The following is a 16548-nucleotide window of genomic DNA, read 5'->3' on the forward strand; positions in this document are numbered from 1 at the left end:
GAGAATGGAGGAGAAGGGATTGCGGCGTGACCATCCCCTCTGGGGGGTGATTTCTCGCTTTCTGTCTCTATGTCTCTCTCTGTCTACCTGGCGAGCGCACGTGCCATATAGCAAAAACCTCTAAAAAAAAAAATCATTAGGTGATGTGACCGCGTATTAAAGTTATTGGCTCCTGAAAGGGGGTTATGGTGCTGGTGGTTACAAAGACACGTAGTGTTCAGGAACCACATCGTACGTATACAAGGTGAATACTACTGAGCTGCTGCACTCCGTTCTGAGGTTGTACCAGGACTTCAGATTCTTTTCTTGAAGGGAGAAGGATCAGTGTGGATATTCATATCCCTGTACAGACCTGTGAAAGCTGCCTGTTTGTTTGTTTGTTTCTCTTTGGAAAGGTTTTTGCTATAGGCTGCGTGCACTCGCCAGAAAGAGAGAGAGAGAGACAGAGAAACAGAAAGCAAGAAATCACCCTGCCACAATCCCTTCTCCTCTTGGAATCTTGGGCACGCATGCACATGGGCCTGACGTGAGTTGCCCCCGGATCCAGGACTCGAACCACGGTCGACCACATGGGAGTCCAACAACATAGCCATTACGCTAACTGTTGGTCCCTTGTTTGTTTGTTTTTAAGAGAGATTTTTTGCTATAGGATGTGTGTGCTCTACAGAGAGAGAGATAGAAAGGGAGAAATTACCCCCTCAGGGGACATGGCCATGCCACAATCTCTTCTCCTCTTAGGATTTTGGGCACATACACACACACACACACACACACACACACACACCTGGCATGAGTTTAAGCCACCAGATCTGGGACTTGAACTGCGGTTGACTACTTGGGAGTCTAGCAACATCACCATTATGCCATCTGCTGGGCCTGCTGGCTGTTCTTAACTCCCTTCTCCATCCTCCTATGACTTAGGATTTATCAGGTGATATACCGGAACCCTCTAGAAAATGTGACTGTCAGGGAAAAGTTTCAAAAATACGATGTGTTGGATTTTTGTAATAGGCGCATGCAACAAAACACTTGATAAATAGTCTCTCTGAGATTCAGATGAGTTATCTGAATATTTTACAAAATGTTTGATGATAACATGTATGATAATATTGCTAAGTGGACTAATATGCAGTGTATTGATGCTGGGAAAATCCATTTTGCAATGCCATATAGTGAGTGAATGTACAAAAATTATATGAAAGAAAATTGAAGTAAAGCGTGTGGGTGATTGGTTTTAAACTTAAGCATACATGTCCTCTACATATTCTGCATAGCCATAGAAGTATTTGATTTGGAATGCATCATTATTCAAGAAAGGACCATTTCAAGGTGAGAAGTGGCATTTGTGCTCTGTAGTTGGTATGGAACCATATGTCTGAACTCTTGGCCAAAGATTAGCATTTGAAAGACCAGAGGCAGAGGCTGGTGTCCTCAGCCCCTTTCCTAGCTGTGTTGATTCTACTCCAGTCTCATGTTTTGCTAACAGCGGGGGTTGAGCCCTCGTGTACAAAGAATGGATGTGCTCGATTCTACTTGGTATGTTTTTCATAATTATTTTAAGCAATGCATTGATTCTCACTTGTGCTTATTCTTTTCAAAAGTATTAGAAAGGAAGATATCCACAAGACAAAGTAGAGAGGAGCTGATAAGAAGGGGAGTTCTTAAAGAATTGCCTGATCAAGGTGAGGAAATTAATCATACATTTAAAATAAGTTGATCCTTCGTTCTTTGATCTTTCTTTCATTTTTCTTTTGCAATTTAAAATGATCACAGTCTTTGCGAGATAAAGCAGTGAGCACCACACTTCAAGAATGGGGCTTTAATGCGGCATGGCTTTGTAGGCTGCAGCGCATCTGACATATTTTAGAAAAGAAACCCAATAACTTTCCTGGTGAATCCTTCACCAGTGTCACTCGAAACCCCAAATTCTACAAAGGTACACCTGTGGCTAGAGATACAGATAAGGTACTGATGCTTACATGACTCTTTCTCTTCTCTGTTCTTGAGCTTCAGTCTTTCTATTCAAGTTAAACTCAATTGTCTGCGTAAATGCAAAGCTTTTGCTTGTTTCTTGTCTTACTTGTTTCTTAAGACTATCAGTAAAAGAAAACAGAAAAGAGATAGCAAACATGCCTCTTGCCCTTTATACCATATGATACACTTGAATGTACACATAAGGCATGGGACCAATTCACTTAACCTGCTTTATGCATTCTCCCAAGTAACTTCTCCAGTATGCTATTTTCATTTATCTGAATCTTAGTTGCCTCTCCTTTTCACTAACAATGATTATTTACTGACAAGCATTTCTCCCCTACTTCTAGTCTTCCCCCTTTTCTCTCTATCCTCCCAAGGAATAATCTTGCTCAGAAAAGACAGAGATTAGATTTAAAAAAACCATTAGTTGATTGCCTCTCAGAAGAAGACACCAACACTGGCTATTTTTCCAAATAAATGATACAGAATGTTTTTCTTCATTCCCACTACTATTGAAAGTTAAGGACAATAGAAACAATGCAAGTATTAAACAAAATAGGCAATCCTTAAAAAAGAAAAAAGTTAAAACATGACATCACAACAGTGTTCATGGCTCCCCCCACCCAAACATTTACTGGAGTAAAGTATTACTATAGGAAAAAAATAAAATGCTATTAATTTGGAATTGAAATAATAGTATTTTTTTTTCATGATACGTTGCTTGCAAAGAACTTAACTTTTTTTATATTCACTAGTATAAATAGAAATGATATCCTTTTTCCAACGTCTAACTAATTCCAAAATGGAGCTGGGAGAAGCCTTGTTGTTTTTTTCCTGCTTCAACGAAAATAGGGAAACCTGGAGTGAATAAGACCATCTTTCTTGCACTCTCACAGATTTGTGCATTTTACGTCAGTTTCTGACCTAGCAAATTTTCCGCTACTTTTTGTATGAACTTTATGTCTGCCCTCATTTTCTATTACCTGGAAGCTATTTAATTCCTATCTGGGGTTTTTAAAAATAAAACAAAGCACATTCTTAACTTTTTAAGTTTTGAGTTAAGCTTGCAGAACCGAAATTAATCTCCTGTCCAGTCTCTCTGGGCTCAGCAGAGATATTAAGTAGTCACTGAAAGTACATGCTGAGCTGTCAGATGTATGGAGTGGGCTGGTGCATTTATTTCCTATTCTTTATTTTAAAATATTTTTAAATGGAAAATATACAATTAGACAGTTAGTGGGCTTAAAGATAGAGGTGGGAAACCCTCTTTTTTCTAACTAAAAAACATAGGTAGAGGACCAGCCAAGTGGTGCGGTAGTTAGGCAGCTGGATCCTATTTGGTCAGTTGCATGGTTCAAGTCCCAGATCACATAGTTTAAAAACACACCAGGTGCGGGTGCATGCATGCCCAAAATCTCGAGAAGAGAGTGGAGGAAAAGGGATTGTGGCATGGCCATCCTCCCTGAGTTCTCACCACCTATCCCCACCGCATCTCTCTGTAGCAAGCACATGTACCCTATAGCTTAATTAATTAATTAATTAAATTATAGGTCTAAAAAAAAGTTTACTTTTTCAAAAAACAAGTCGCAATAGGCAATTAAAAAAATGCTTAGTACAACTTAGTTTTTATTCTGTCTAATCAATCAAACTATTTGCATCTTAGATTACAAATTGGGGGCCAACATGCTTTTTTTCCCTAGAAACATGACCCTGTTTGATCTTTTCATTTAACTTTTGCAGATAAACATTAATAGCCTTAAACTAGGAAGGCATAACTCAGTTTTTAACCTGTCATAGTTTAGTGTTTGGGAAGACTTTTACCTCCCACCTTTTATACAGTCCCTACATAGAACCACAGAAATGACTGAATGTTTAGCAGTTCCCATGAATGCTTACTTTAAATAGAGTCTTTCCTCCTGTTTAGCTAAGGTCTGGAGAAAACAGGTTTTTGTTTTTTTTTTTTTTTTTGTCATTTTCCCAAAAAGAATTAACTTGAGGATTTTGTCCCGAGAGATAGAAGCTGCTGTTCTTGGTGACAGCCTCCTCTCTTCTGCCAGGGAAGATTTTCAGTCTTGGCCTTGACCTCCCTGACCTTGCACTCTAGACAGTGCTTGTCACTTAGGCCTTTTTTTTTCCCCCCCAGGGGACCAGCGAGACTTCTTAATTCTCTCCATACATTAATACTTTGGGTCGATCCCCATCCCATGCTGCTCGTATTATATCTCCTTGCTATTATTATTATTATTCCTTTTAGCTATCTTTTTAAAACCAGATATACCTTCAGTCTAAAAGTTCAGCCACCGGTCATCTCTCCTGAGAAGTCCATGGTCAAGTAGACCTTGGACTAGGCAAAGTTGGTCCTTATCCCTAGTCCTTTCCTTCCATCTTTCCCTTCATGTTAACATGAGAGTTTTTAGGTGGTTTTGCCTATCTGCCATCCTCCTTTCCTTTTCTCCTGTGGTTTACTTTTAACCTCCTAAATGACTTGCCTTCTGCCTTTACTGTGCATGATTTTCGCTTTACATCTATTCCTCCTTTGACTGTATTTCCCATTCACTTGTTTACCAGAAATAAATAAACCCTGCCAAACTCTCTCCTGCTTTTCATTTAACCACTTATTTCTATTTGTGCTTGAGCTTTCATTTGACTTTCAGCTTACAAATATTTTCAGAGTTTTCTCTTTTCTTTTGCCTACAAATTGTTCTGGAAGACTCATTGGATGGGCCTCCTATTTTAACCTGCTGCCTCGCTCTGCATCTTCAATTGCATTTCTTTGCTGGGCTTGTATTTTACTTATATACATACACTGTAACCAGGACTTACCTATTTTAATCCTAAAACAACTTTCTCAACACGCAATACTAGAAAACCTCTTCAATACACATACCCATGAATAAAGAACTTCAGTTCTCCTCTGTTTTACTCTTGAATTCCATATTTATCAAAACATGTCTCTTTTTTCTACAGTTTTTCTTGCTTTATTTCATGCCCCAAAGTAAGTACCTTTCTGCATCATTGACAATTTGTTTCCATCACTTGATGATTCAGTTTCTTCTATGCCACAACTATTTGATTTTCCTTCTAGTTTTTCTGTTCAAAATTTTAAAAATCAATGATTTAATCCACTAAAGACTTATACTGTAATAATGCTTAAAGTAGAGTTGAGTTGTCATTAAAGGGTCTTCAGTATATTTTACTACTAGCTAAAGTAAAAATGAAAAACTAAGATAAATTTATGTTTGAGTTAAAAACTGAGTATTTTTATATGAACAAGTGGTTTTCTCTTTTTTGGAGTTTTTAATTCCTAAGTTATTTTCACTTTATCTGGTTATTTTCACTTATATTGGTGACCCTTTCTCCTTTTTAATGGCTCATTGCTCAGGACCTAATAATAGACCTAATAATAGGAATTAAAATCTTTTGAGGTCCAAGCATACACTGGATGGAGCTGCCTGGCAGGCTGAGGCCATAGGGGAAGTCCAGGTTTGATTCCCGGCCCACCCTGAAACACCAGTACAGTGATACTTGCCTATAATCCCAGCTACTCGGGAGGCCAAGGCAGGAGGCTCATGACACAGTGAGACCCTGTCTACAACAACACACACATATACACACAGATCTTTTGGGTTCTTTTTGGGTTGACATATGCGCCTTTAAAAATTCTTACCTTAATTTTATTATAGTAATTAAGATTTACTTGCAGTAATTATTGTCTACTTTAGTTTAATGTATGAATCAGATTATAGCTTCTTGGAAGTTATATAACTAAGCAACAATTAGTTTCTTGTTTTGAATATGACATAATTCCATGACATGTATTTTATTTATTAAAATGTCATGCCTGTTTTTGTTAAGAAGGGTAATGGGTCTTATGGCTGAATCTAAGATTTCAATATATTTGCTGAAAATTTGAAAAATTGTTTGATAATAATTGTGAAAATAAAATTATCAAAAAATGCATGTAAAAAGCTCCACATACATTTCTGTAAGCTTGCTAAGTCAGAACTTCAACTCATTATTTTTTCTTCTATAGTAGTAGCAAAGCATCTTAATTTTTCCACATATGAACTAGAGTTCACCTTTTTTTAAAGTATTATTTTTATTTAACTTTATTTATTTATTTATTTATTTTAATTTGACCAGAGAGGCACAGAGAGAAAAAGGGGTGGGGAGTAAGAAAGCAAGTCACCAGGTCCGGGACTTGAACTGTGGTAAGCCATGTGGGAGTCTATCGTCTTTAACAACCATGTCACCTGTTAGCCCCTAGAGTTAATTTTTCAAGCGTCAGTGAATTAAAAGTTTTGGCAAAGTCACTTTCATGTTAGAAACCTCTCCCCACAGGAGTTATGAAAAGCCAGGGGTAAAAATTGGTCTTTATGAATTGTAATAGATATTGGAAATTTTATTTTTAGATGTGATTTTTTTTAAATAATTTATTTAACTTTATTTATCATCATTTTTTAAAAATTTTTTACAGGGCACATGCACTCACCAGAGAGATACAGAGAGAGGAAGAGAGAGGAAAAGTGAGAAAACAATTCGCTGGTTCTGGGACTCAAACCGTGGTTGACTATGTGGGAGTCCACAGACTTAACCACCATGCCACCCTCTGGCCCCTTATCTGTGATTTTTAAAACTTCCTCTGTAATTATTTTTTCATGTTTATTTATTTATTTATTTATTTTAATTTGACCAGAGAGGCACAGAGAGAAAAAGGGGTGGGGAGTAAGAAAGCAAGTCACCAGGTCCGGGACTTGAACTGTGGTAAGCCATGTGGGAGTCTATTGTCTTTAACCACCATGTCACCTGTTAGCCCCTAGAGTTAATTTTTCAAGCGTCAGTGAATTAAAAGTTTTGGCAAAGTCACTTTCATGTTAGAAACCTCTCCCCACAGGAGTTATGAAAAGCCAGGGGTAAAAATTGGTCTTTATGAATTGTAATAGATATTGGAAATTTTATTTTTAGATGTGATTTTTTTTAAATAATTTATTTAACTTTATTTATCATCATTTTTTAAAAATTTTTTACAGGGCACATGCACTCACCAGAGAGATACAGAGAGAGGAAGAGAGAGGAAAAGTGATAAAGCAATTCGCTGGTTCTGGGACTCAAACCGTGGTTGGCTATGTGGGAGTCCACAGACTTAACCACCATGCCACCCTCTGGCCCCTTATCTGTGATTTTTAAAACTTCCTCTGTAATTATTTTTTCATGTTTTTCCCTCAATGTTTTTGAAATATTAGGCCAACTTAAGGAATTTTTAATCAGTTATATACTAAGTACCTGAGTACATTTAAAATCTTTCCTTAAATAAGAAAATGAAAATAAAATTAGCTTTGTTACCATCTTTTCCCTGACTATGGAGTAGCAATTTTATTCTGTGTGAACTAATATTTCACACATGGACTACACTCTGAAGACAGTGGTGCTTGAGAATTTCCATATTCTCCCACTAATTATATGTGTAATTTACATTTCATGTTCTTCGTGTATTTGCATTCACCTTGTGTTTGTGGTAGTGTTAAAATGTCTATTTCATTTTCCAGATTATTCTTTTTATCACTTAGTTTCTGAAAGACAAACACGTAAGTGTTGACTTCAACAAAACCTAAGTACAAAGCAGAGAGACTCTGCTGCCCTGGAATATTATATAATTAGGATAATCATCTCTCCTGTCTTAGAATGGCATGTGGACATTCCCTCTATATCCACATTCCTCCAAAACTGTGGACTTCCTGCTCTTTTGTTTTTTAACAAATTATGTAGGAAAATATGGTAAAACACTGCGGGGTACATTTGGTTCCCACAAAAAGAAACATGAACCCAAATCCCATAACCCTGGTTTCTAGGAAACTGATTTTTAAAAAGCCATCAAGTTAGACATCTAGGTGTTTCTTTCCCATTTTAGATGGAGATGTAACAGTTAACTTTGAAAATTCAAACGGGCACATGATACCCATCGGAGAGGAAGCTACCCGAGAGGAAAATATAGTAAAATCTGAAGAAGGTAATGGCTCTGTATCTGAAAAAACACCACCTCGGGAGGAAAAGGCAGAAGATAAGAAAGGTAAAAAAAAAAAAAAGAGAAACCCCATATCTTTACATTAGTACAGCTCAATGCTAAGAACCAGATCTTAGGCTTCAAAGAGTGACTAAAGCCAGTGGAGTCTACAGAGGGGAGGTTTGCAAATACAAAAAAAAAAAAAAAAAAGAAACATTGATAAGATGATTTTATCAAGTCAGTAGATCCACTCTGTTGACATATCATTTGATTTTTTTTTATTAAAGAGAGTAAATTAAAGGCAAATGTCAGAAAGAATAACTTCTTTGATGATTAGGCTATCTGGAAATACTTTCCTTTCTTTGGGAGCATATTCTCAGAATCTCTAAAATAGGAGAAGTCTGGACGCTCGCTGTCTTCTGCTTGTTATAACCGTCCCCTGCAAGCAATCCAGCCTGGAGAAATGGCAAATTCCACAACTCCTTCAGTCCTGCACTGTCTCCCCTGTGGCAGGAATGTGATTGGGGGCACTCACACACTCAATATTATAGGTTCTGGACATTTCCCAGTGCCCCATGGGTAGTTTTGAGAGACGCCAGGGACTTTGGTTACTCTGGTGGCTGATTGCCCCAGCCTATGTGCTGTGATTTGTCAGTGCAAGTGGAAATTTCAGAATGTCCCACATGCAATTATGCTGTTCCCTAAAGGCTTCTTTAGAGACTTTAGTTTCTAGAATGGCTGTGTTATAATAGATTTGAGATACCTGCAAAATACACATCTATTAAGGACCGACCCCCAGAACACTCGCAAATTCCTGGCATGGATTGATTACATCTTGATACCACTGCTATTATGTGGTGGAACTTCCATTCCTTGTACTTACGCAAACCTGAACCGAAATTCCCACAGGAAAGGCTTTGTTGGGAGATTCCGGATGACTCCATGTAGTACAGAAAGGAATCCTCAGGAAATAAGATTATTTCCTGTTCTATAAGGTCTGCCTCTGAGTTGAGTGGCAAAAACATTTTGTCAAACCTAGTCTGGGTTCTGCAAGCATTTTCAGAATTGTTAGAAACTGCTGAAATCGAATTTCTCTTTCTCTGTTCTGGACCCTGATACTCCAAAAGACAAAAGAAACAAAAGAGCATTTGATAATCCTGTTAAATAGATGTTGTAATTTTAAATCATCTCAGGAAGTCCATAACCATTTATTATTTGCATATAAATTAACCTTTAAAAGCTTTAGAAGCTTATGTTAATAATCTGTTAGAAATTTATTATTTCACTTTACTCAAGTAAGAAGTGTGGTATTCATAGGGCTTTACTGAGCCTTGTTCCAGTCAAGGACTATGGTTAAGCTAATGAAACCTGATTATGAGAAATTGACTAATACTTCTAATGACATATTCCCGGAACATAAAAAGGACAATAGACTCACACCAATTTTAAAGGGATTCAGTTGAAGGTATCAATGCAAGTAGTGATGTTTTTGTTTTTTGTTTTTGAGTTCAACTGTCCTGTTTCACCAAACCATTAAATTTCAAAACCATCTGTGATTAGTCTCCAGTCTGGGATTTTCATATTCAAGAATTGCATCCTTCATTATGTAACCATGCCATCTTCAGTGCTTGCCTTGTCCCTGTCTGGTATCAATCCCTGGATTGGCCAGACTTTAAAGGAATCCTTTTCCTTATCAACCTAATAAAAAAGTTGCTGACAGTTTTGTATTAGTTAAACCAGCAAGCCTTGATGTTCCAAGATGAAGATGGCAAATGTTAGAGGGTCATGAATAGTTGAGGGGTGTTTTTGTTTTCCTATTCTTCCCTTAGAGTTAGTACATTCTGTTCTTTCTGGTCATCTAAAAGTTCCAGATAGCCTCTTGCTTGGCTAGTTGGTACACACGGAAATGGAAGTGCTGGGAGTTCTGATGTGCCACCATGGTAGCATAGCTCCCTCACACTATGTGGACGGTCCACACGCTGGAGCCACGCTGATAATGACAAGAAATACTGGTTTGCCTAATGGTATTAGTTCTACTTGATAGCATTAGTCTCACTTCCTGAGACCAAAAAGAGCATCGTTCATCAATGATGCTACAGAGTATTATGCTAAATAAAAAATGCGAAGTGCTTTATGAACAAAGGTAACGATTTGTTTCCTTAGAAAGGCACCATTTAATTCTGAAAGCCAACCCAAGATTCACTTTTGCCACTTCTCTTTTCTGTTCTCACTGCTTGTGTGAGCTCACTACTATGCAAACCCATGTTCCGTGATAGTTCTTTCTTGATTCTGAGATGCAGTGTTCCCTATATTAAGCCACGTTGTTCAAGAGCACTATTTCCTCTATTAATTGGGCATATTTGCAAAACCACGTCACATGCCTTTTAAAGTTCTATACTAGATATGTAGTATATCTCTTTATAAGACAATACCTCAATACTTTGAAGTTTGAAACATCAGTGTCAAAGAAAGCAAAACAAATGGCACGTGATGTCCTTCCAACTTGCTCTGTGAGTAGGTGTCACTCAGACCATGTAGATGGTTCTCGGGTTCCTGAAGGCACCAGACTCTAGTTGGTACAGAGTATTGTGCCTCCTCTGCTTGACACTGGAGACTCCTTCCTGAAGTCTTCAGAGCTCCTAGTATCTGAGTAGTCCTTCTCAGTAAATGCCCTTAAGTACAGAAAAGCAGAAAGACTGATCTACAATCTGTTAAATATAGCTCTTAAATATAAGAAATCTGCAAATTATTGGGTCGTAGGGAAAGTCATGATATATTTTTCTATGTTTTTCTGTGCAAAAAACTGATGGACACTTATTTATTCCATAAATAATAAAGAAAGTCTACCATGGGTTGGCCTCTCCTGGGGGGGGCAGACGGTGGGTGCTGGAAAAGAGCGTGAAAATGGCTTTTATCCCCACACACATCATGACCTGTGAGGAGATGAGTATGCATACTGGCAACTGCACGCAAGGTGCAAAGGTGCTGTGGAATTGATGAGCACAGCAAGGCGAGCTGGGGGGGCGGGGGTGGGTGCTGGAAAAGAGCGTGAAAATGGCTCTTAACCCACACACATCATGACCTGTGAGGAGATGAGTATGCATACTGGCAACTGCACGCAAGGTGCAAAGGTGCTGTGGAATTGATGAGCACAGCAAGGCGAGGAGCTTGTTGCAGCAGGTACCAAAATTGGCTCTCACAGTCAATTTTCCAAACCGAAGACCTGAAGGAGACAAGAAGGAAGTAGTCAAGCAAAAGAGAAGACTGGGGCTAAAATGTATTCTAGGCAAGGTGAGGACTGCTTGAATTCTGGGCTTATGTTGAGTATTGTTGAACTCAACCCTTCACGTGGTACAGGGAGCCATGCCTAAAAGAACAGTAAACAGCTGATTTGTCTACTGTATTATTGGGAAGCATGGTGCCCTTATCAAGCCAGAATGAGTAAGTAACCCTTCGGTAACCTCCTCTTCAAAAGAGAAAACCCCTGTACACTGTCGCTTGATATCACATCTTTGGTTCACATGGTTCTAAAACAAATATGGCTTGACTTAATTCATTACCTTCTAGATACCAGTAAAGCATCTGTTTACTGACTAGTGTTTCAGAAACTATCAGTAACATTCAGAAAATATATGTAGTTTTTAGAATGTTGTGTCTGAGGTATAAAATTTCAGACAAAAAGACTTTATAATTGAGTCAGAAAAACAAACAGTTGGCATGCTATGTGTTCTCTCTCTCTCTCTCACTCACACACATACCACTTAGGAATCATCAGAGTGGCAAACACTCATAGATAATTGATAGCGTTTGAAGAGTAAAGAGGAGTAGACCAAGCCTTCTAAGGAGCTGGCAGAGAGTTTGTGAATGCTGTTTACTTTCTCCTTAGTAGGGACTGTCATTCCCAGCTGCTATGACAAACCATGTCCTCCTTCCCAAACCCAGGATTCTTTGAGGTATAATTAGAACTTAAAACCAAAATCAAAACCAAAAAAAGGTCCCTCAGTAATATACCTTGAAGGAAAAGGATAAAACATGTAGAATGTATAGTGTGAAAAAGAATTAAGATTCCAAGTGCCACAGATCCATTGAAATCTCATCAGGAACAATATTATTGGGCTTGATCTCCACAGATAGTATTATACTAGGGGCTAACGTTACAAAGGTGTGTTTAAAGAATAGACCTCTGCCCTAAGTTAAAAGATTGGAAAGTCAAGTATACGTATATATTTAATGTTATAATCAAATGTTTTAAATGCATATCAACTTGCATCATTCAAAACCCTAACTGACTTTTGTGATTAATTGTTCTTCTGGTTCATACCAGCTGATTTAAAAGGGCCATTCCTGTATTTTAAATGATAAATAGCTTAGTTGAAGAGACAAGATATATAAACAGAAAGGCAAAGATGCAGAAGAGCCTCTGATAAAAGTTGAGTAAGTGGTTCAGACAGTAAGTAGGTCTGAAGTTGATCAGAGGCAGGAAGGGTCACTTTGCCTGCAGTTAGGAAGGGCGTCATGGCTGAAGCTAGATAAAAGGTGAATGCTACAGAAAAGTTTTATTAGTTATATACTGTAACTTAAGTCACATATGTGGATTAATGGGGAATGTAGTAAACGAAAAGAGAAGTCTTCACAATCACTAGGATATGAAACAAAACAAGATAAATAAGTCTGATATATTCCAATGTTATAATCCTTTCCTGGTCATTTCATAAAGGGAGGACATATCAGGTAAAGGCTTAGTCTCGTCTTAACGCTGTCTGCTGTTTCTTATTGTGCTCCATTTTTAAGTAATGCTGCTCAGCTCTTTGGACCAGAACCATATTTTAATATTTTAATTTCAACCAGTCACTCTTAGGAGGTAAATAAATGAATGAACCATCGACATCTCCACTTTCAGTAATGAGAGATTAATATGGATCCTTCTCCAGTTATGTAAATCTTGGGAGAGAAGTTCTTAGGAATTTTTTGTATGAACTTTAACCTTTGTCTTTATAAAATTATTATTTGTGTTTATATTACAAAACAAAGTCAATTCTTTTTGGGATTCTGTGCCTTCTGTGCCTGTAGTTATGACACTCTTTGAAAAGGGGCAGAGGAAATTATTACAGAATAGAAATCTGCCCCTCCCGGGAGAGTTCGAGATTTTTAATAGTAGAAACCAGTTCATTTTTCAGTCCATTGTGCCTTATGTCAAAAATCCTTCAGTTTTCTTTAGCTTAGAACATCAGTGATTTTTTTAGTCACAGTGAGACTGTACACAAATCCCTTCAAGCCAATCAGGCTTGAGTTCTCAAAGGTAACTGAATCCAGTGGTTTGCTGTGGCCATCAATCCTCACCCCATGGCATTGTGTGTAATATGCTCATGTGTCACCTTGGTGTCCTTCAGTTTTGTTAAAGTATTAAATTTGTTAAATGAAAATCTAGCACTTATGGCCTATAGTGTCATCCAGCAACTAAAGATTCAAGGCTGGAGTCCCTTGTCTTGTGGACATTTACATCTGTCCTCAACCTAACTTCATCAATATCTTGTGTAACCTTTTTTTTAATATATAAAAGGAGTGATTATTGTATCCAGAAAACACATCCTCATTTGTCTTTCAGTCTTTGTTTTTACCCCAAACTTTGCTGTCTCTGGTGCAGAGCTCCCTCTGGTTCCCAAGGGCCAAGCAGCCCCGTGTTTGTATCACTGCTGTCATGTGTCTTGCTCCTTGTATTTATATGGTGTGTGTCTGTATCAGTCTGCTTCTATTCACTCTCTCATTTTTAGAGAACACTGAAAACCACTCTGAAATACCGGCAACTCCTGCTCTACCTCCTTCAGCTCCTCTTAAGCCTAAACCCAAACCTAAACCCAAAAAAACACCTGTGCCTCCAAAAGGGGCCACTGCTGGGGCCAGCCACAAAGGGGACGAAGTGCCTCCCATTAAAAAAACTACCAAGGCTCCTGGTAAGCAGGCCCCCGTCCCTCCACCCAAGCCAACAAGCCGAAACACGACCCGAGAGGCTGGTGAGTATGCCCCCAGCACATCGTGGGGTTGAATCTATGGTGCTTGGCTCTGGGATGGGCTACTTGTTTCTTCTAAGAGTTATGGTCATTGTTGTCTTACAATGTAACACCAGTGGAGTCAGCTTTGTCCAGAAGATTCTTTCATTGCCATCTACCAGAGAAAAATCAACCAGTTAATTCCACTCATTAGTTTTTGGGAGAATACACTTTTTTCATCTTAAGTAGCCACTATCTGTAATGAGACCCAATTGAATGATACAGGAAGTAGTATTTCCAGTGAATGAAGATCATTTAGATATTGACTAACCTTCTGCCTATTTGAGTTTATGAGTGATTTTGGGTTTGTGTTTTCTTTCAAAATATCTTAGGTTTGCATGTAAGAACATGACACGTGTATTTGACAGATTTGCTGGGTTTTGTTTGGTTTTTTTTTTGGAGAGGTTTTTGCTATAGGGCGTGTGCGCTTGCCAGAAAGACAGAGAGAGACAGAGAGACAGAAAGTGAGAAATCACCCCCCCCTCCGGGGGGGATGGCCACACAGCAATCCCTTCTTCTCCATTCTCCTCTCAGGATCTTGGGCATGCATGCACATGCACCTGGCGTGAGTTTAAGCCACTGGGTCCGGGTCTCGAACCATGGTCAGCTACATGGCAGTTCAGTGACATAGCCATTATACTAACTACTAATCCCGATTTGCTGGTTCTTAATATCTTAAATCTTCAGCATCCATCATCATCTTCCTACTAAAAAACGACAGCATTCATATCACTGGGTTCAGCTCCATTCATGACTCCCTACTGTGGTCAGAACTATTGCAGTGGAATTGAAAGTTACATACTTTGTCCCCTGCTCCCTGATAGACATCGTTTTGTCATAAGGCAAAGCATCCAGTGTGGTGTAGTTGTAAGTTGCTATTACAAATAGCCAGAGAATGTTTTTGTGACCTACAATAAACATTATGTAATATACGTATATCCAGTTTTCCTTTCCAATCACATACGCATAGTGCAAAGTGGAACTCCCATTCTTACAGTGAAATAGAATAGACAACTACCATATTGCCTAACTTTTACAGGGACATTAATCAACTTCTACCTGCTTAGAAGCTTTTCCCATGTTAACATGTACATAACAATTATATTGTGGAAAACTGTATTTTTCTTAAAATTAGCAGCAATCGTCTAGCAATCCTGACTACAAGGATTTCCCTTGGTGTTGGTTTTTTCCCTCATAATTGATACTCATAATGCTTAAATTCAGGGAGTGGTTTAGTTGACAGGCTAACAGAATCCTAAATGCAAATACATGTCTTTGTCCCTGTGTCTCTTCCTGCCTTTGACCTTTAGTGTCTGGGTCTCTTCTAATAAGTTCTAAAATGAAATATCCCAGAATGATGTGTCAACAGTACCTAAGGGCCATTTCCTCAGGGACCAGCTGTCCTCAACTATCAAGGTCCATTCTCATTGGGATCTGTGTGTGTTTGCAGGCTAACTAGCAGACCCTAGGAGCAGTACTTGCAGGAAGGCAGGCATCCATCAACTCCTTAAAGAAAAGCTCCAAATAATCACTGGTCTTTGGGAATTAGGATCCTACCTTGCTCGAACTTTCCCACTTCCTCATTATCTCACATGGTAGCAGCTCACTGTGGACATGGCTTAGCTCTCTTTACATCTCTCAGACAAGAAGCAGATGATTAACACAGTGGCAGGGACAGCTTTTATGAGAGATTCTGAGTTGCTTCCCGATATTTTACTTGAATATTTATTTATAGACTCATGCGGTCTGTACGAGACTGGTACAGTCATTTTAGCCATTGTTTTATGAGTGCACTGTTCCAGGAGCTATCCCAGACAAACAGGGCTTGCACTGATGTTATATCAGCAAGGCCATTGTGCAAGGAGCCTGTTATCAAATATTGATAATACTCCCTCAGAATCCTGCTGATAATCCATTGGTGCCCATTTAGAACTTTGCAGAGTGTGATTGTTTTATTTGGTTAATATTGGCCTTCTGGAATAGTTATTTCATTGCAGTCCTTGATTTTCATTCTGAGGTTTTAAATTTTTAACAAATACCAGTTAAAATTCTTCCTTTATTACTAAGTTGGTATTGTCCCCCGGATAACCAGATACTGGTTTAGTGCCTTCATCCATTCTGCCAATGAAATGTGGTAAAATCTCCCTTCTTTTTTCTTTTTTGTTTTTATAAACTGTTAACAACAAAAATGCGTAATTGAAGAAGACTGATACTTCTTTTCTTAATCACAGCCTTGCATGAATTAGTGACCTTAAATCAAGTTAACATAAACAACATGGTTGATTTCGGCAAAGTTCTGTCTTTCTAGATACATGGAGAAAAATGTAACATGGCTCAAACTTATATTCTAGGTATTGAAAAAAATAACTGTTTTCTTCCTGAAGTCAAACTGAAGTTAACTTTTCTCTTAGAAAAGAATTTTCTTAAGAAAAAAAAAAAAACTAGAATTGATGGAGCCAGCAAGTAGTATGGTGGTGAAGGTGTTGGATTCCCACAAAGTTGACTGCTGTTCCTGGACCCAAC

At 38.3% G+C, this 16548-nt stretch overlaps 1 protein-coding gene across 1 annotated transcript in view; it reads left to right on the forward strand.

The window, feature by feature from the left end:
- PHACTR2 (phosphatase and actin regulator 2) overlaps positions 1–16548 on the forward strand; it is a 193243-nt gene that overhangs the window by 96535 nt on the left and 80160 nt on the right. The window contains exon 5 of the mRNA XM_006161910.3: positions 13750–13989. Coding sequence (XP_006161972.1) covers positions 13750–13989 — 240 coding nt within the window. The remainder of the gene's footprint in view (positions 1–13749; positions 13990–16548) is intronic.

The sequence above is a fragment of the Tupaia chinensis genome, unplaced genomic scaffold (assembly GCF_000334495.1).
Source record: "Tupaia chinensis unplaced genomic scaffold, TupChi_1.0 Scaffold139457_1, whole genome shotgun sequence".
In the NCBI taxonomy this organism is placed as follows: domain Eukaryota; kingdom Metazoa; phylum Chordata; class Mammalia; order Scandentia; family Tupaiidae; genus Tupaia; species Tupaia belangeri.